This window comes from Callorhinus ursinus, unplaced genomic scaffold (genome assembly GCF_003265705.2).
Source record: "Callorhinus ursinus isolate GAN/ISIS: 27379988/994484 unplaced genomic scaffold, GSC_fseal_2.0 scaffold25, whole genome shotgun sequence".
Taxonomy (NCBI): Eukaryota; Metazoa; Chordata; class Mammalia; order Carnivora; family Otariidae; genus Callorhinus; species Callorhinus ursinus.
In genome coordinates this window covers 30,399,658-30,419,800 of record NW_027397087.1, presented here as the reverse complement: position 1 = coordinate 30,419,800, position 20,143 = coordinate 30,399,658, and the positions used below count along the sequence as shown (strand labels likewise).

At 44.2% G+C, this 20,143-nt stretch overlaps 1 protein-coding gene across 3 annotated transcripts in view; it reads left to right on the top strand.

Annotated features, from left to right (window-relative positions):
* Positions 1-6,087, top strand: part of DPP8 (dipeptidyl peptidase 8) — a 61,102-nt gene extending 55,015 nt beyond the window's left edge. For all 3 annotated transcript variants that reach the window (XM_025883826.2, XM_025883827.2, XM_073877207.1), the window contains exon 21: positions 1,878-6,087. In XM_025883826.2, coding sequence (XP_025739611.1) covers positions 1,878-2,000 — 123 coding nt within the window. In that variant the 3' untranslated portion in view covers positions 2,001-6,087. The remainder of the gene's footprint in view (positions 1-1,877) is intronic.
* Positions 6,088-20,143: the final 14,056 nt, after the last annotated feature.

The window sequence follows — 20,143 nt, the reverse complement described above, 5'->3', positions numbered from 1 at the left end:
TTGGGAAGTGTTATTTTGGCTAAAGAATACAGTAGTTTCCCATTATGTGCAGTTTTGCTTTCTGAGGTTTCAGTTAACCCTCAGTCAGCCGAGGTCCAGAAGCAGATGATCGCTGGGACGCCTGGATGGCTCAGTCTGTTAAGCATCGGACTCTTGGTTTCTTCTTAGGTCATGGTCTCAGGATTGTGAGATGGAGCCCCATGTCGGGCTCCAAGCTGGATGTGGGGCCTGCTTAGAATTTTCTCTCTCCCTCTGCCCCTCCCACCGCACACTCTCTCTCTCTCTCTCAAAAAAAAAAAAAAAGAGACATGATCCTCTTTCTGACATAGTGTCCGGTCACTAGTGGCCCTAACACTATATCACAGTGCCTGTGTCATTCACTTCACTTCGTCTCATCACGTAAGCACTTTATCACCTCACATCGTCCCAGGATGAACGAGCAATAGTACAAGATATTTTGAGAGAGAGAGACCACATTCAGGTAACTTTTATTATAGTATGTTGTTATGATTGTTTTATTATCAGTTACTGTTTTTAATCTCTTACTGTACCTAATTTATAAACTAAACTTCATCATAGGTATGTATGTATGGGGAAAAAAACAGTATCTATAGGATTTGGTACTATCTGCAGTTTCAGGCATCCAATATTGGTCCTGGAATGTGTCCCCTGTGGATAAGGGGGGGGACTACTGTGTGAAGAAAATTCAGCCTCACAGAATATATAGCTAGGAAAGGGGAGGAATATTTTAGCTTTTACAGATAATTGTGAATATTCTTCTTGGAAACTACACCAAAACTGGACAGATCTTAGTTTCTTAAAGGTTAGTTTTAGTGTGGAATCTGACGCCATATCTAAAACATTTCATACTGTGTTACATTAAAATATGTTGGATCTTGTACTTCTGATGGATCTTTCACACATACATGGGTCATCTGGAAAATATTGCTTCACTGTATAACATCAGTCTTCTCAGTATTGACTGATTTCATTATACAGTATTTTTAAAATCACATATATTAATATTACACCCCTGATCCCATCAGAAGTCTGTAAGTTTGGGGAAGCTCATGAGCTAGTAGTGGTAGATGCAAGTTTTCCAAAATTCTAATTTTTACTTAAAAGCTCAAAATTTATCATTGGTGACGAATATTGTCAGTGTTGTCCTTGAAGTGACCAGCTCACTTCATTCATTTTTTAAGCAAATGTTTGCCAAATACCCAAATCTGAATCACCATCGTTGTCAGTCATTCAAGTTGAAAATGGGAGTTCCATTTAAGAAGTGGTAGTTTGGCTTGCAACTCGATTTCATAAGTGCTTTTCTTTTAGACATCCTATAGCAAAAGTGCTTTCTGCTTTCTTCCCATTTATCACCACAGAACATGTAAAAAGACATCTATTCAAGGGTTGCAATTTAATAAACTTTTGTTTTTTACTACAAGTGTGTGGTAGTGAAGAATACGGTGACATCCAGTACAATTTAATGTCACTGCCTTGATTCATGCTAAGGCACTGGAACTGTTACCCATCATTGCTTTTGCATGATTAGTGCAAATGCCAACACAGTGAATAAAGGCAAATTGTTCTGAAAGTGGTTTTGACCTGTGTATACCTCAAAAGGCTTCTGAGGACCCCAGAAGTCTCTAGATCACACTGGGAGACCCAGTGACCTATAGATAAATCCTTCTGTAAGCCTTGGGGTGTATAAGGAATGATAAAAAGCGGGGAGGGGCTTTTACATTGGATATATGTGTGTAATATCTTGGAGAGGCTGTGCTCCATATTATTGATCCTGTTGAAACTCTGTGGAAAACTTTGGAAGGAAATGTATTATTAAATTCTCACTTTCTGTATTTTGATTTTTGTTGTTGTTTAAGATCTATCCTCAGGAGAGACACAGCATAAGAGTCCCTGAATCTGGAGAACATTATGAACTGCATCTTTTGCACTACCTTCAAGAAAACCTTGGATCGCGTATTGCTGCTCTGAAAGTGATATAATTTTGACCTGTGTAGAACTCTGGTATACACTGGCTGTTTAACCAAATGAGGAGGTTTAATCGATAGAAAACATGGAATTGATCATCACATTTTGGTACCTGCCATATAACATCTACTTCTGAAAGTATATTTGGTGCCATTGCAGGCATCTCCAGCTTGTGGGTAGTAATCTAATACCTTAACCATACACATACAAAATTGAACGACATATTTCTAAAGGACCCAGCAATACCATGAGAATTACTGAAAGAAATAAGACATTAGCACCATGTATCCATACTACCTTATTTTCACTTCTTAATAGCATTATAAACCTCATGGACTTAATTAGTGTATTTTTACAGTATACTTCTGAGTTTGTTAAAATATGATGATATTAGTGATTGGTTTGGTTCAATTCCAGAAACTCTGACTAGTTACAGATTTGATAGCACTTAAACGTAATTGAATAGCTTACGCTTCATTGCTTGGGGTGTATCCAGCATGTTATGAACTAATCACTATTAAACCTATGACTTAACCAGTCATTAATGATTTTTCAAGGATAATTTAGTGGCCTCCTAAAAACACTTATTTTGTTTCATTCAAGCTCTGACCAATTTTAGCCAATTTCAGCTGTATCTAGTATAAATAGTTTTCTCTGATGATATGACAGAGTGGGTTTTTCCTTTCATAAAAAGGCAAGTAACTGTACATGTAGCATGGTTTAATTAGTCTTATAATATTGATAATTACAGGCAGAAAAATTTTAATCAAATGGTTAGAGCTTAAATATTTGCAGGCAATTTCTTCTCCTTTAAGAAAAGAGAAAAGTACACATTAACTTGTACTCTTCAGAAAATTTAGTGGGGCCAGTTTCCATTGGGTATTTCCTTACTGAAATGTTCCGGAGTTCTAGGGTGATGGAAGGGAATCGTGGTAGGGTGGGAGATACCGGGAGTGGATAATGACAGGGAGAAGAAAGGGAGAGGATCTGCTTAAGAACTAAGTAGAAGTAAAATTTGACCAAAAATCCTCATGAAAAAGTTAGGGGGGTGAAATTTAAACTGCTAGAATGTTAGTTAAGGAAACCAGAATGAAGAATCACTGTCTTGCCAACACAGTTACAGACTAACATTATTCAGGGAGGAAAAGTTCCTTATTTTTCTAATTCTCATTTTTTGTTACTTTCATCTTAATTTTGGTAACCTTACAAATTTAAACATTTTAAATTATTTGAACATCGTTTAGATATTGTGAGCTTAAAGTAAAGAGGTTTCCAAACCACCTCTTCACCATAAACTGATCCCAGGCAAGCCATGGCTCTATTTTTAAGTGTTCAGAGCCTCTGAGCAATGTCTTAAATGACCATGACATTTTCCTGGTTTAGCCCTAGCAGTCGACTGTTAAGGGAGCTCATAGGCTTTCAGGTGCTGATTGGAATCTGTCGTCTTAGAGTCTTGGGGTGTTGTTGGGTCACATTGCCAGCGGCAGGGAAGGCACCTATGAGTTTGACCCTTTTTATCACAAGCCTCAGTGTTTGGAAAGTTGTTTCCAGTACTTTTAAACAACGCTCTAAGAAAAATTGCTCTTTTTCTTTCTCACCACTACGGAGAGTAGATTTCTCCCATTGAGAGCACAGCCTCCATTAGTAAGGGTGATGACTGTACATCGGAGGTGAATTCATCATTGAGAGCCAGGTGGGAGGTGGGCGAGGCCTAGAAATGGCAGGGTGACCTGGTGGTTCTGTCCTTGGGAAGGGGATTGGGTTTTGCTGTTTGTGTATTTATACTGTATCATAGGTACCACACTTTTCCTTATTGTCTGTGTATGTATTGATTTTCTTGTTTATGATATTTTCCCATGCCAAGGTGTGTTTATATTTTTTTCAATGTTAAATTAAATTGATTTGGGTAATTTTTCTTCCCAAGAAAGTATTTTCCCCCTTGATTTAACTATATCTCTGACTATCGAAGGTGGTTTTTGTGATCTGATTGGCCTCCAGGGATCTATCCTTATATAATATGCAGAATGGAGATGGTAGACAGTGGTTTTTAGACATCTCCTCATTTGAAACCTCTTACCCGTTAAGGCTGTTTCTTCAAAATGGCATCTCTCATTTTACCAAAACAAACCCAAAAGAACCTCAAGTACTCTTGAATTCACCAGTGTTTTCCTTTTGCATCTTGCCTGTCCTTTCCTCATATGACAAGGGATGCCTCTGTTACAATCCCCCGTTCATTAAATGCCATTCTCCTTCTATAGGGGGAAAATACGTGACTGAATTCAGGTGCAGAAAGACAGTTGGATGAGTTTCATTTTAAAAACTGACATGGAAAACATCATAGTCATTTCAAGCAATCAGTAGAAATCTCACTAAAACTCTTTGTACCCTGTCTATGGGTAATATCTTAAAAGGCTAAGAGTATATGAAAGTAGCAGTACTTTTTGGTAAGAGCCAAAAAGCACTGGTTTAAACATCACATGGGGTGGGTTTTGCAGGCTTGATAAATAGGTGCACTTGAGCAACCATCAGCAGGTATAGTTGCTTATGCATTGTTGAGCAGTGGGACTCAGAATCTAAGATTCATCTGGGATGCTTATTACTAAAAAGAAATGCAGTCTTAAATTTACTCTTAGAAGTTTGGATTTGGTTGATTTGGGTGGAGACCGGGAATCTGCATTTCTAACAGCCTTTCCAGGGTGATTCTAAAGTTGTTTGTGGGCTACTTTCACAAAGTCTTCTGTAGAGAATGGAATCGGATTGAGAAAATAAGAGGTGATTTTTACACTGGACTCATTTACAAACACCTAAAGCAATAGCCAATGTCGCTGCTCATCTGTGCTCACTCTTGGGCCCTTCTCACTCTGAAGGAAGCAGAAGGTATCGTGAACTGTGTATCCTCTTTGGGGATTCATTTTGGAATGAAGGTTCTTCCCTCGATGCTGTAGCTGGCTCATTTCGAAAGCCTCATACCAGAGGATGAAGTCACAATGCATGCATTACTTTTTAACAGGTTGAGATATAGATACTGATGCTTACTTTTTTTTACTACTTGTTTTATTCCTTACAGAAGGTGTATCCCACCTGTCTGTAACGTAATTCTCTCTTTAGGTGGAATGACTCCTGTAAGATCTCTCACTATTGTAGAATCACAAATTTTTCAAGCTATTATTATCTTTGATATAACGTAATGTTCTCATTGGTTAGAGGAGGAACCTACATAGAGAGAGAGGAGAAAATATACCCATGGCCATGCGGCCAGTTAGTGTTCAGTTGGTACTAGACTCCATCCAGATGCCCTGACTCATGGTAGCTTAAATGATATGTAGAAAAGGCAAATTTTTAAAGAAGTATTTATTAATATATTCCTATGAAACATTTTAAAGATAACATAAAATGGTTAATTTTTCCATTCTAAAGTAAATGCTAAGCATGCTTATTAATGAAGCAGTACTTCTAATTAGTATATGACATTCTGAAGTTAAAACTGTTACACTAAATGTGTCTTCCTGGTAGTGGGGGATTTGGGAATTGGGATTTAGAATAGAGTGCTTGCTTAAGCCTGGGAGCCTAACTTAGAGCTATTTGAAGTAAGAAAAGAGACATGGCCGTATCTAAACTAAGAGATTGCAGGTGAGTGTCCATTCCCAGCCATAAAGGAATAAGGAAACTTCCCTGACTCCCACTTTCCCAACCCTACCTGGCCTCACCTCTCTGTCTTGCAGCCTACAATATGGAGACATGTCAGTGCAAGGGTGCTGGCTCCTGCTTTTCTTCTTTTGTCAAGAGACAGTTCTGGGTAATCCTTTCAGAAGTCCCTCACAGAGGGGAAAAGTAGTATTTGTATGTTTATTTTTTAATAACCCAAATACAAATTTATGTTGTATTCAGCACAATTGGAGTTCAGGTGTTTAATTTTGGAACATGAAGTGCCTGCTGTTTTAAGCATTGACTTGTATAAAAGGAATTGCATGTCTCGCTCCAGTAAGTTTATGGGTTTTCTCATTTTCAGCTACATGGCTTTTAATCATGTAAAGTGAAACATTAGTTTTGTTGCATTTTATTACAGGTTCTTTGTTGCAATAAAGATGCTGCTACAATTAATTGATGTAAATGTTCCTTCCCCCCTACCCCTTCCCTATTTATAGTCTTGCCTTGATTAGTGGCAACTGTGGAGTGATTAATACACACGAACAAGGTCATGTGTTTGCAGTGGAGAAAGGAAGACTGCAAGGTGATTACCAGGGGTTTCCAGTAGAAACACCAGCCAAAAATGCATCCGAACCCAAGGGGAGGTGTGCAGGGAACGGTTCTGTGCCTCTCAAGTGGTTCCCAGCAGCCGGCCATTTGTACTGCAGGGGTGGGGTGGGTGGTGCCTGGAGCCAGTGATTAGCATGTCCTTCCTGAGCAGCTGGGATTTTCTCAGGGATGCTACCTGGAGTTTCCAAATAGTGGTCTCTGAGTGCTCCCTGGGAAATTTCAAGGAAGTTCAGTGTAATACTTTTTGCAGAGGTTTCTTTGACAGTTCTCTGGTCTGTTGAAGCTGTACTGGGGAATGGGGAGAGAGAAGCAGATGAACCCCTCTAAAATTAGTAAATTTGGGGTTTGTCTGATAATCCTTCCAGCACAGGCACTTAATCTGGATTCTCTAACCCACTGAAGTGGTATGCAAAATATTGCTTGGCAATATTTTGGAAGTGCATTCTGGGGAGAAAGGCTTTGGCTTCTCCAGATTCTCAAAGGGAGGATGATCCCCCAAGAAGATCCACTGCTGTATTAGCTATTAGGTTTGTAACCTTTTAATTTTTAAACATTAGTAATTATTTTTTAATGCCCCCTTTATTTGGGAGGGAGCGAGAGAGCATGAGCAGGGGGAGGGGCAGAGGGAGAAGCAGACTCCCCGCTGAGCAGGTAGCTGGATGTGGGGCTTGATCCCCACGTCCTGGATCATGACCTGAGCTGAAGGCAAACGCTCAACTGACTGAGCCACCAGGTGCCCCAAATGCCCCCTTTATTTAAGTACACTCTACCCCCAACGTAAGACTTGAACTCACAACCCCAAGATTGAGTCGTATGTTCTAGGGACTGAGCCAGCCAGGCGCCCCAGGGTCTTAAACCTTTAATTTGTATACAGAAATTATTAGAAATAAAGATGATCCTGGGGCGCCTCTGTGGCTTAATTGGTTGAGCGTCTGGCTGGATTTCAGCTCAGGTCGTGATCTCAGGGTTGTGGGATGGAGCCCCAAATTGGGCTCCACACTCAGTGGGAACTTTGCTTCTCTCCTCCCTCTTCGTCTGCCCCCCACACACAAATAAATAAAAAATACATCTTAAAAAAAATAAAGATGATCTTTAAACAGGGCAGTGCTATGGACCAGTGCTTCCTAACATTTTCACCTCACGACACACACACAAGAAGGCATTTTTATGACGATCTGGGATAGACAGGCAGACTGGGTTAACATGTTGAGGCTGCTTGCAGCACGAAGTGACCAGTGAGACCCCCAGGCTCTGAGGCATACATATAATTTCATTTATGGCACTCCAGTTGGGAAACAATTACCTTGGTCTCTCTCTTTTTTTTTCCCTTAAGCTTATTTATTTTTTTTAATCACTACACCCAAAGTGGGGCTCAAACTCATCCCAAGATCAAGAGTCACATGCTCTTCTGACTGAGCCAGCTAGGCACCCCTTCCTTGATGTCTTTAATTCAGCGTAGATCTTTTGCTAATCAAAAATCAGAGGTTTCTAGGGTACCTGGCTGGCTCAGTTGGTAGAGCATGTGACTGTCGATCTCTGAATTGTGAGTTCGAGCCCCATGCTGGATGTAGAGATTACTTAAAATCTTCAAAAAATAAAAATTAAAAAAAAAAATCAGCTTTGAACCTGGCCATAAACATTCTGCAAATACTGTGCTGGAGGTGCAGACATCCCAGTGGCTCTAGGGCTCCAGGGCACCAGAGTCCTATCAGGGCCCTGAAGCCTTTGGATTTCCCTCTGGCTTAACCTCACCCATTCAGGGGTTACGAGGAAACAATGATTGATCCCTTGGTGTTTTGAGGGGGTACAGTTGAAACAACTGCAGTATGAGAATCCCATGATGGTAATTTTATTTTGGGCTTGGAGTGATTTCAGGAATTACCAGGGTTTAAATGTTCATCAGCCTGGTTCTGTCCACAGCTCTGGTGCCCTGGCCTTGCCACCCTGAAAGGGGTTGAGCTCCTGCTGAAATGGAGTAGATGGGGTTCAGCTCTGACTCAGCTGAGTTGTTGAGTTTGCTGTGTGCTCCTTTCTGAAAGATACTCTCTCAATTGGCTCCCAAACTTGCATTCTAGAAATATAAGTTTGGAGAAACAATTAGCCAGTTCTAGGACTCTTCCCCACCCCCCAAGCCCAGTCCCCTGCTGTCTTCACTGGAATGGCCCCCAGCAGAAGTGGCATAGGTTCACATGCTAGTCAAGGGGGATGACTCTGCAGGAAGGTCCACTGGCCAGGTAGGTTCTAGAAACCACACTGGTCTTCTGTAGAATGAACTCTCCATGTTAGCTGGGTTTCTGGGCATATCTGTGGTCATAGTTGCATCCCTAAGCATGCATGTAAATGCTACGGTGTGTAGTTAGGTTGGGTGCTTTAGGATTGGGTGCTTTAGGATGTGATGTCTCGCCAGTTAACTGCTTTGTGTTGTCTCAACTGTCCATTCCTCCTCGTTCCTCAGTCTAGGACCTGTAAGGTCATTCTGGGCAACTGTAGCAGCTCTCTAACTAGCCTGGGTTGGACGTGAAGATTAAGAATTCCAAGTGAGGGGCGCCTGGGTGGTGCAGTCGGTTAAGCATCTGACTCTTGGTTTTGGCTCAGGTCGTGAGATCCAGCCCAGTGTCGGGGCTCTGTGCTCATCGCAGATTCTACTTGAGATTCTTTCTCTCCCTCTGCTCCTTTTCCCACCTCTAAAATAAATGCATCTTGAAAAAAAAGAATTCCAAGTGACTTTGGCGGATGCCTGGGTGGCTCAGTCGGTTAAGTGTCATACTCTTGATCTCAGCTCAGGTCTTGATCTCAGGGTTGTGATTTCAAGCCCCGCACTGGGCTCCATGTTAGGCGTGGAGCCTACTTTAAAAAAAATAAAAATAAAATTCCTAGTGACCTCAAAGAAGCTGCTCTCAACTTTCATTTCGCAAATATTTAGTAACAGTCACATGCCAGGCCTTTGGTAGGCCACGAGAAAACAGAAGAGGACGGAGCCCTTGTCCTGGATAGGTTCTCAGGACCAAGTCACCTCCCGCCTCACTAACACACCCAGCAGGACACTGCCACTTTCTTAAATGAACTTTCTCTTCTCACGTTCCTGCTCCAGCCCCTAATCAAATCCAAGGCCCTGTGTCACCCGACATTTCCCTACTTTCCCCTACCTAGGCTCTTCAGTCACCACAAGCATCCTGAGGGATTCCTCTTATAATTAATAGAACACACACTTTGAAGTCGAACCTGGGTTCCTCTAGGCGTCCCACAGAGCTTATGGGAATTTCCTCACCCAAGATAAGTGGGATGGCACAATGATACCAAGCATTGGCTTTGGAGCCTGGCTTCTACCTTTGCCTTTGCTACTTGCTAGCTTCATGGGCTTGGGCATGTTCACATAACATTCTGACCCTCCATTTCCTTAAGAATGAAACAGGAATAATACCAAAACCCTCCTAAACAAATTGTTGTGAGGATTAAGTTTGTTTACTGTACTATAAAGCACTTGGTGCCTGGCATGCAATGTAAGTGCTCAGTAAAGGGACACCTATGTGGTTCAGTCCGTTAAGCATCTGCCTTCGGCTCAGGTCATGATCCCAGGGTCCTGGGATCGAGCCCCGCATCGGGCTCCCTGCTCTGCAGGAAGCCTGCTTCTCCCTCTGCCTGCCGCTCCCCCTGCTTGTGTTCCCTCTCTCTCTGACAAATAAATAAAATAAAATCTTTAAAAAAATTAAAAAAAAATAAGTGCTCAGTAAAGGTTATCTCAGATTGAACACTTAATTTTACACCATACGGTTTGCTTCTCCAGTTAGATTACAGACTCTGAGAGTAGGCGCCGTATTTAAACTTAGCAAATTCTCCCCATCACACAGTCAGTCACGCAGGAATGGCTTCTTAGATACTTGAGTATCAAACAATTTTTTTTAAGATTTATTTATTTATTTATTTATTTATTTATTTATTTATTTGGGAGAGAGCGTGAGCAGGGGGAGGGGTAGAGGGAGAGAGAGAATCCCAAGCTGACTCCCTGCTGAGTGCGAAGACCTAGGGTAGGCTCACAACCCTGAGATCTCCCAACCTGAGCTGAAACCAAGAGTCAGATGCTTAACCAACTGAGCCACCCAGACGCCCCTCAAACAATTTTCAAATGAAGATTTTGACCTTGCTATTTAGGTTTCTAAGCACCCATCTACCAATTCACTAATAGGACTGCCAAAAAAAAACAAAAACAAATTCTCCCTAAGTTAAGCTAATTTTAGGACCCTTTCTTTAAAAAGGTCATTGGAATTTTTATTCTTTGTCCCCGACTGAGACTTTAAGCCTGGAGGAGTGTGCTTCTTAGCCCTGGTGGCTGTCAAAATCGCTTGGGGAGGTTTTAAAAATGCTGATGTCTGAGTCCCTCCTAAGATCAATTACATCACCATGGGGAGGCAGGGAGGAGGTCTTCCATCTTTTCATTTTTCTTAGAAGCTCCCTAGGTGATCCTACTATGCAACCAAAGTAAAGGTAGCGCAATGGAAGATTGTGTTCACGGAATGTTCACACCAGAACAGATTCTTAGAAAATATCTTACCTACTGCTTGACTTCACAGATGAGAAGCTGAGGCCCAGAGCCAGGAAGTGATTATACCGTAGCCATCCCAGCCGCTTCAAGTCCACGCTTGAGCCCAGATCTTCCAGCCCTGTCTCCACCTCCCAGAGCAATGTTTTCCCAAACCAGGGCTCAGCGGAGGAATTTGCCAGAGTGAGGGAGCTGAGAAAGCCTCCAGCAGGAGTGCAGGGAGGAGAGGCAACCTCAGAGCTCCAGGCCCTCCAACCATGATTTCATCCACAGTAGCTTAGCTTCTTATGTGTGCTGGGCAAACGAATGCCTTCTGCAGCTTAAAAGAAGAGGCCAAAAATCAGTGACCCCTCCCATCATTTTACCAATGGGGAAACTGAGTCCCAGAGAGGATTGCAAAGCCATTCAGCTGTCAGGTTGGCAGAGCTGATACCCAAAGTCAGGTTGACTAAACTCCCTGAAGTACCAGCAGGTAAGGTGACTCCCCTACAGGCACAAGACTAGCTGGGAGCTGGACAGAGACACTTCTAGGGCTTCTCCTAAATTTCCTAAAATCTAAGATGTTACCCTTTGTAAGATCCTGCTATCAGAAATATAAAAATGTGAATAGGAATGTATTTTAGAATCAAGGAAATATGGTATTTGCCTGAAATCTGAGTGCCTTCAGGGACTCAGCTCATGCTGAGAAAGCAGTCCTAGGTGGATCTTGGATATAAATCTCCTTGAACTTGCCCAGAGAAAGAAGGGGGAGCATGGGAAAGACTAGAGAATTTGGAACCTGATAGACTTGGGTTCAAGTCCAACAGTCGTGATCTTGAGTAGGCCCTTTGGTTCTCTAATCTTGGACAAAGTGGGGTTCTAATACCTCCTTCATGGAGTTGAGGTGAGGCCAAAGTGAGAGCGCAGGCCTGGCATGGAATGGGGGCCCGGAGGTGGTTGATGAAGCTGATATTGGCACTCCTGCCACTGGTCTGGCCCCCACCCCCACCCCTAAAGAGTGCAGTGCTGCCAGTGGGAGCAGTCCACTCTCCAGGACCTGAGTTGTCAGGCCTGAGCCCTGGGGAGAAGGAAGATGCTGGGTGGGGAGAGGAACATGACTCAGCCCCAAGGATCTTGGGAGAACAGCAAGTTCTGGGATGTGAGCAAGGAGGGTGGGTACAGAAGCCTGCCATGGGGGTGACTAGACTCGGCCTTGGTCTCAGATTACTTGCCACCTGCCTGACCCAACAGCTGATCTTCCAGTATTGCACATCATTCGGATGAAGGTATCATTATTGGTAAGGCCCTGGTAGGAATACCATGTTTTACCTGTGAGCAGGTATCACATTGCGTTCTGAGTACCAACTGCTACCATTTGTAATGGTGAGCGTCCCACCACTTAGAGTATTTCCTCTGACAGTGTCGTGTTCAATTTGATCTCCACAATAAGCTAGGAGACATCAGTTAGGTATTAGTATTATTCCTCCCATGGCTTCCCCACCCCACTCCCCAGAGAAAGAAATTAGAGCTCAGAGAGGTTGTACATCTTTCCCAAGGTCAAGTGAAGAAGTGGAATGTTAATTCTGGCTTCCGTCCTCCATTAGCAAGCAACGTGAATTCAACAGCTGCCATGGGCCTCCCTCATGCTGAGGGATCCAGGGATCTGAGGATGTTCAGAGGAGCCAGACACATTCTCTACTTTCAAAAGATTCTCAATCCAGAAGTGGAGATGGCCACGTAAACAAAAGAGGGTAAGCACAAAAGGAACTATGTTGAGTGCTGTGTGAGCTCCCAGGGGGCAGAGCAGGACAGCAGTTAGGAGTGTGAGCTTTGACCTGTCCTGACTCCCACTGAATCACTTCCCACTGTGTGACCTTGAGCAAGTTACTTAACCTCTCTGTGCTTCTGCTTCCTTTTATAACCTAGAACTAATGATGGTCCTACTGGATGGAGTTGCTACGAGCTCTGATATGAGAAAATGCACGCCAAGCTCCTCGTATCTGGCACACAGCACTCAACAAACAGGAGCTGTTATTTTTTCTGGGCAATGGAAAAAAAGATGGTCAGGGAAGGCTGCACAAAGGAGGTAGCACTTGGAGTAAGTTTGGAGGAATGAGTTTCCCCAGGTGGGAGGAAGTCGTTCCAGGTAAAGTATTCTCTTTGCACAGGCATGAAGGGATAAAGCAGGGGGTGGAGGAGGCTATAGCTGGCACACTGGGAAACGGGAAGCGAAGTGTGGGGGGCAATGGAACAGGCAGAAGGTTAGGGCTGGAGTGTGCCAGGTGTGCCGGGCCTTGGATAATGAGTGCTAAGGGTGCTCTGCATCTGGCCCCAGCTCCTCAGCTTGCTTCACTTCCACAGGCTTAGTTTGTCTGAAAGACCACAGGAGAGGGCGGGTCACAGGGTAGACATGCTTTGATGGGGAACAATGAGGAAGAAAAAGGTTATTGCACAGAATGGACCTGGGGGGAGGGCCCTGGCCCCCAGAGGCTGTGGGTGGACAGTCTCCAGCAGGAGGGGGTGCAGCTTCCAAAGCGGGGTAGATGGGGCGCCTGGCTGGCTCAGTCAGTAGAGCATGCAATTCTTGATGTCGGGGTTGTGAGTTCGAGTCCCACGTTGGGCGTAGAGCCTACTTAAAAGAAGAGGGAGTGGGGTGGACAATGTGACTTATATTACCTACCTTTCAGTTCTGCTGAAGGCAGTGTGCCCATTCTGCCAAGGTCAGTGTGTTCAGCTGCAACAGAGCATCCAGAGCCCCTGGGAGAGAGCAGGTCTCAGCCCCATTATGCCAGATGTGCAGCGGTTTTCATAAAGGGGCGCCAGAAAGGAGCCGTCTGAATCCCAGGCTTGCTGGGGCAGGCTGGCCTTGAGCAGAGGTGGGTGTTGAGGAGCAGTGGTTCCAGACAGGAGTGAGCTGTTGGGTGCAGCAAGGCAGTGATGGGAATAGGGCAGTGGATCAGTGTTTGCCTAGAGAGCTGAGGAGGAAGGATGATTCAGGGCAGGAGGGCATCTGACTGAACCATACAGAGAATTGTGTCACCTTTTTTTTTTTTTTAGTTTTACTTTTATCCCAATTTCACAGACACATAGCTTTATATAGTCAAGTTCTAAAACAACTCTCTAAATAAAATGTGTGTAATGTTACCAATTTTTTTCAGTTTTTATGCATTATTTAGTGGCATTTCTGCTATGCAAACTTAGAATTTAACTGTTTTCCTTCCCATTTGCACCAAACACACACATTTCCCATCCCCCTCATCTTTTCAATATAGTTCTATTGTAATTTTCCTTAGACCAATATTCAGTGCTTACACATCATTATAACTATGCAAATATATTCAGACATGAGTCATGTAATAAACTTTGAGTCATTTTCATTCATGCAGAACTTTGTTTTATCTAGTTAATAATTATCTCTTTTTAAATATATATATTTGTTACTAATTCAATCCCAAACTTGTCAACCTTTCCATTGATTGTTCTGTTTTGTTTAATTGCCAATATTTCCATTGTTTTCTGCGATACATTTCCATTGCCAACATACAACATGTCAGATATTTAATGAGTTTAAGAAGTTTTGATTGGCTAGTCTGAGAACAGAGCCATCATTTGTCATGTCAATTCTTTAGGGAAATGTGTTCCAATTTCCAGGCAATTTTTTTAAATAAATTGTTTTATAAATGTACATAGGCATGATCACCCGTATAATGCCAGTTTCTGCCCTCAGGGAGCTTCTAGTGGTCATCTGAGACACAGGACTGAGACAAACTAATTATGTAAATGAAGAATTGCCCGTATGAGGCAGAAAAATCCAGGACCTATTGAGTGATACAGACGAGCGGGTGAGGCCTGGGTGGTCACTTTGAAGGAGCTGGGTCTTGAGTTTTAAGGGATTGTATACATATTTTTCCATTGTGGTAAAATATACATAACATAAAATTTACCATTTAGCCAGGTTTCAGGGTACAGTTTTCAGGGTATAGTGGCAACCGTCACCACTATTTATCTCCAGAACATTTTCATCATCCCAAACTGAAGAATATTTTTTTTCACCACTAAGTTACACTTAACATTTCTGATTCCAGAAATAACATGTGTCCCGTGTCAACAAAGTGTTAAAAACATAGAAAACACAAAGAAGAAAATAAAAACATCCCATAATTCCATAAATTGGTTAGCAATTTAGTGGTGAGGGGTGGAAAGGCATGTCAGATGGAGAGGAGACGCATCCCATGGGCTCAGAGGGCTTGAGCAGAGGCGCAGTGCGGGAGATAGTTTTGAATGTGAAGGGTGAAGATACCATAAACATATCTAACTCGTGTAGCTTCCTTAAAAGGGGATGAATGGGGAAGGGAGGCAGTGAGTGGTTCGAATGGTGAACCCAACCCAGTAAAGACTCCAGGAGTTGTCTGGTTATCTAGGACTATGTAACAAACCACCCCAAACTTAGTGGCATAAAATGATAGCAGCCATTTGTTAATATTACTGGCTGTCAGTGCCGGGGGTTAACTGGTCTCAGGGTCTCCTATGTGGTTGTAGTCAGATGGGACCTAGGGTCGGACATGGAGAAGATTTCCTCCCACATTTGGCTCCTGTAGCATTTCTCTGTCCATGTGACCTCCCCTCATGGTCTCTCCAGCATGGCAGCCTCAAGGTGGCCAGACTTCTCACATGGTAGCTCAGGGCTCCAAAGGCGCATGTCCCCCAGAGAAAGCCAGGTGGGAGCTGCGTCTTCTTCTGTGACTAACCTCAGAAGCCAAGCCGCCAAGAAATTTCACGGCCACCACGTCCTCTCCTTTAGACATGAGTCCTTAAGTCCAGCCTGTATCCAAAGGGAGAGCAAGTAGACTCTACTTCTTGAAGGGAGAAGTGCTAGAGAACTCCTACCCATGTTTTAAAATCACCACAGTGGTGGATTTTGTCATCTACTCTAGAACGGTCTGAGTGCCACAGCCCCCCACTGTGGGTCCTACAGAACACGTGGTCCTTCAATTCTGAATTTCGAGTCACAGAGCCTACTGAGATCTCAAAGGCTACTCAGGCAAGTGCTCCCCAACATTGTTAGAAACCCCCTTCACAGTAATACGCTATCTCGAGGACTCCCTTAGTGATTCAAAACTTTCATCAGTTTTGCATGGCAACTTCTTTTAACATTCACTTTAAAAACATTAATTGGGATTTTTTTTTTAAGATCTTATTTATTTATTTGACAGAGAGACACAGGAAGAGAGGGAACACATTCAGGGGGAGTGGGAGAGGGAGAAGCAGGCTTCCCACGGAGCAGGGAGCCCGATGCGGGGCTGGATTCCAGGACCCTGGGATCATGACCTGAGCCGAAGGCAGACGCTTAACGACTGAGCCACCCAGGCACCCCAAAGATTTATTTATTTTAAAGAGAGAAAGAGGGGTGCCTGGCTTTGCTTATTAGTGACTAATGACTTTTGATTAGAAAACTATACCATTCTTTTCTGATGAGGATCAACTTGAGGAAAATTTGCAAAATTATCACTCTCCTCAGCATCAGATTTTTGTAGTATGGCTATCAATGCTCCTCATACTTCCTCATGGTCCAATATGGCTATAAATTAATATGTAAATAATGAAGATTAACAATTTAACCTGTTTAGTGGTAAAAACCATGACAATGGTTAACGATGTTCACCTGAACATGCTCATTAGCCATCTGTGGTCATCCACTCATGAACACCCCATACACCCTTGGAGGCATTCCATGGCATCATTTGAAAGGGGGGATATAATGGAATATTTTATCAATGGACTGAAAAAGAAAGAAATTAAGATGGGCACCACATCCACTTTTAATGGCATGAACTCTTTGGAACTCCTTCTCTGAAATGTGCATCAGACCCCAGCCCTCTTATTTTTCTCAATGGTGAAGCTGAGGCCCACAGAGAGGAAGGAAGTTGGGCAAGGTCACATAACAAGGTCACAAGCAAGAGGCAGGACGAGAATCGTGGCTCTTATTCCTTACGCTGGATCTGGCTGTGGCCTGAGCCTGTTACCCTTCCTACCCACTCCCCACCACTGTCTGTGTGCTCAAATATGAATACAGAGGAATTAATTGGATTTGTGTGTGTGGCTTATGGACTTAGTGACACTCTTTATGTGGTGACACCTTGTTCGTTGACTCTTTCATTCAGTTGACGGTTGAATCATCAACTGCTCACCAGGCAACAGTACGTGGCCTGCCCCATCTAACCCTAGCCTTCTTGTTTGGCTTTATCTCCCACCCTGCCCTCCTGCCCAGTTCACACCTGCCACATTCCACTTACACAGGTTCAGGTATTTGTTTCCTCCAGAAGCCTTCCCTTCTTCCCTCTGGGTCCAGCCTCGGTGCCCCTCCTCCCTGTACCCCATCACAGCCTATAGCACACAGTATTAGAGTTGCCTGCCTCCTTGTCTGTCTCCCTCATGGTGCTAGACTAAGCACCATGCAGGCAAGAACCATTTTGTTCACCACTATGCTCCCTCTGACCCGTAAGGGGTGGTCCATGGAGATCTGTGCAATTAACTATAGTATCTGCCATTTCCTGTACTCTCATACCACTGGGCCTCTGCAGAGTGTGTTTCTCCCCTCACCATCAGCTCTACCCTCCTTAAATTGTCAAGACCAGATCAAACATCTACAACGATCCGTAGTTCTGTGAAGACTTCTTCCTTACTGCCCCCCACCCCACCACACAGTCCTGTTCCCATTCTCCCTGCCACCCCGTGTCACTTAGGACACTACTGTCCCTGTGGGCAGTGATTTGTATCTTTTATCTTGGCCCCCCGGCCCCTCTACAGCTCCAGGTCCTGGTCTAGCTGCTTGGAATTCAGCAGGGAAGCCAGCAAGCAAAAATCCCTGTCCTCATGAAGCTCTCATTCTGTTGAGTGGACAGGCTAAGAATAAAATAAGTAAAATGTCAAACATGTTAGAAAGAAGGGGGGTAAGGAAAAGGGGGATGTTGTGAGGACAGGAGGGGTGGGAAGGCAGAGTTCCAGACTGAACTAGGTGGGCAAAGGTCTAGAGGATAGAGGGAGGGAGCTGGCCACCACAGGGCTTCTCATCATAAAAAGGACTTTGGCTTTTGGGAAACCTGGGTGGCTCAGTCAGGTGAGCATCTGACTCTTGATTTCGGCTTGAGTCATGATCTCAGAATCCTGGGATCAAGCCCCTTGTGGTCACTCAGCAGAGAATCTCCTGGAAATTCTATCTGTCCTTCTCCGCTGCTCCTCCCCCCGCTCGTGCTCTCTCTCTTGTGCACATGTTCTCGCGCGCGCTCTCTCTCTCTAAAATAAGTAAATAAGTATTTTTTTCTTTTTCTTTTTTAAAATATGAGATGGGAGGTACTTGTGGGTTTTGAGCAGACATGTGACATGATCTTGTGCACATTTTAACAGGATGACTCGTGCTGTATTGGGAAAAGACTGAAGGGCACAAGGACAGAGAAAAGGAGAACTACGGGGGGGGGGGGCTCCTGCAATAACCCAGGTGAGAGGTGATGGTACTTGGATCAAGTGGTAGCGGGAAGGATGGAGCTGCTAGGACCTGAGACGGAGAGACTGTGGGAGGCACAAGTTTAGCGGGGAAGATCAGAGCTCTCTTTTGGACGTGTTAAATCGAGATGCCTATTAGACAGCCAATGGAAATACTGAGCAGGTGGCGGGATATATGTCTGGGGTTCAGGGGAGATGGTCCAGGCTGAAAGTATATATTTGGGCATCTTCTGCATAAAGATGTCATTTAAGCTCTTTTCCTCCCTGGTTGCCTGAAGCTAGGCCACCATCATAAACGACAATAAATATCTGGACCAGGAAGTTCATGACCAACGGAGTATTTCAGCAGAAACAAATGGTAATTGATGTTCTTCACCCTGGAAAGGCAGGAATTCAGGAAAAAGTAGCCAAAACCATACAAGACCATACCAGACATCATCCTTGTATATGGATTCAGAACCCATTTTGGTGGTGGCAAGACAACTGGCTTTGGTGTGATTTATGATTCCTTGGATTATGCAAAGGAAAATGAACCCAAACCTCAACTTGCAAGACATGGCCTGTATTCGAAGAAAAAGACCTCAAGAACACGCAAAAGGAATGCAAGAACAGAATGAAGAAAGGGGGATTGGAAAAGCCAGTTTTGGTGCTGGCAAAAAGTGAGCTGGAGATTGGACAACAGAAGGAGTAAAAATTCCGCAGTGACTTTTTCTGTGGTGATGGTGCAGATTTTTCATGAGAGAATTAATAAACTAAGAACTTAAAAAAAAAAAAATAGATGTCACTTAAAGCCTTGATGACCAGATGAGATCACTAAGAGAAGCAACTGGGAGTGCTCACCTAAGTCAAGTGCTGCCGATGGGCCTGACAATAAATGAATATATGCCAGACTCTGTTAGATCTGCAAAATATGGGTCATTATTAAGGGTAACTAGCAACAAATGGGTAAGGCAACTACCAGGTACAGAGACGGAATGGCTCTAAATCATGGGAACACTGGAGATCTAAGGAATGAAAAATCATGGCATCTTGGTCTTGGAAGGGACCTTAAATAGGTCATTTAATCTGAGCTCCTCTCCCTATCCTAGCCTGATGACTGATTCCCCAGTTTTAGAACAAGAAAAATGTGTGGGATATTGAGGCAACCAGTCTGGCCAGCGCAAGGAAGGCACCATTGAAGAATGAGTGGGAAATGACCTTCTGAGTCTGAAAACCAGGGTTCTGATCCTACATCCGCTGCTCCCTAGCCTCATGCCCTTAGGCAAGTCACTTCACCTCCTCCATCCTCAGTTTCCCTGTGTGTAAAATGGGAGCAATCAAACCTTCCTTGTCCCTCCCAGGGTTGTAGAGAGGTCTAAAGGTGGTAGTGCTTAGGGTAGAGTATGCTCTCCCTGGCTTGATTATTGCAAGAGCAAGAGAAGGAGGCCAAGAGAAGTCTCCAGCTTGGAATGGCAATGGAAATGAGGATGAGGAAGCTGTCCTGTCTTCAGTGCGTCTCCTGGTGCAGCCTGTGCAGTAACCAGGATCTGGGCTGGAATGGACTGGGCTCAAATGGCAAGATGGGCCAGCGGGACAGAGACTTGGACTCTGCCTCCACTGAGCCTGGAACCGAGATGGAGGAGACCCTGAAGCAGCGACAGGGAAAAGAAACGGACACACCGAGGCAGAAAGAGACCTAGAGACAGGGAGTCCAAGAGACAAACAGACCCAGAAACAAGCGGCCCAACTGGGGCCCAAGGCGACCCGGAGAGGGCGAGGCCCGGGGACGCAGACCCCGGCGGAGTAGAGCCCCGCGCGGCGCGGGGTCACGGTGCGCGGGGCCGGGGTCCCCGGCGGGCCCGGCGGCCCCACTTGCTGGGCGCCCCCGCCCCGGTTGCTCGCCCA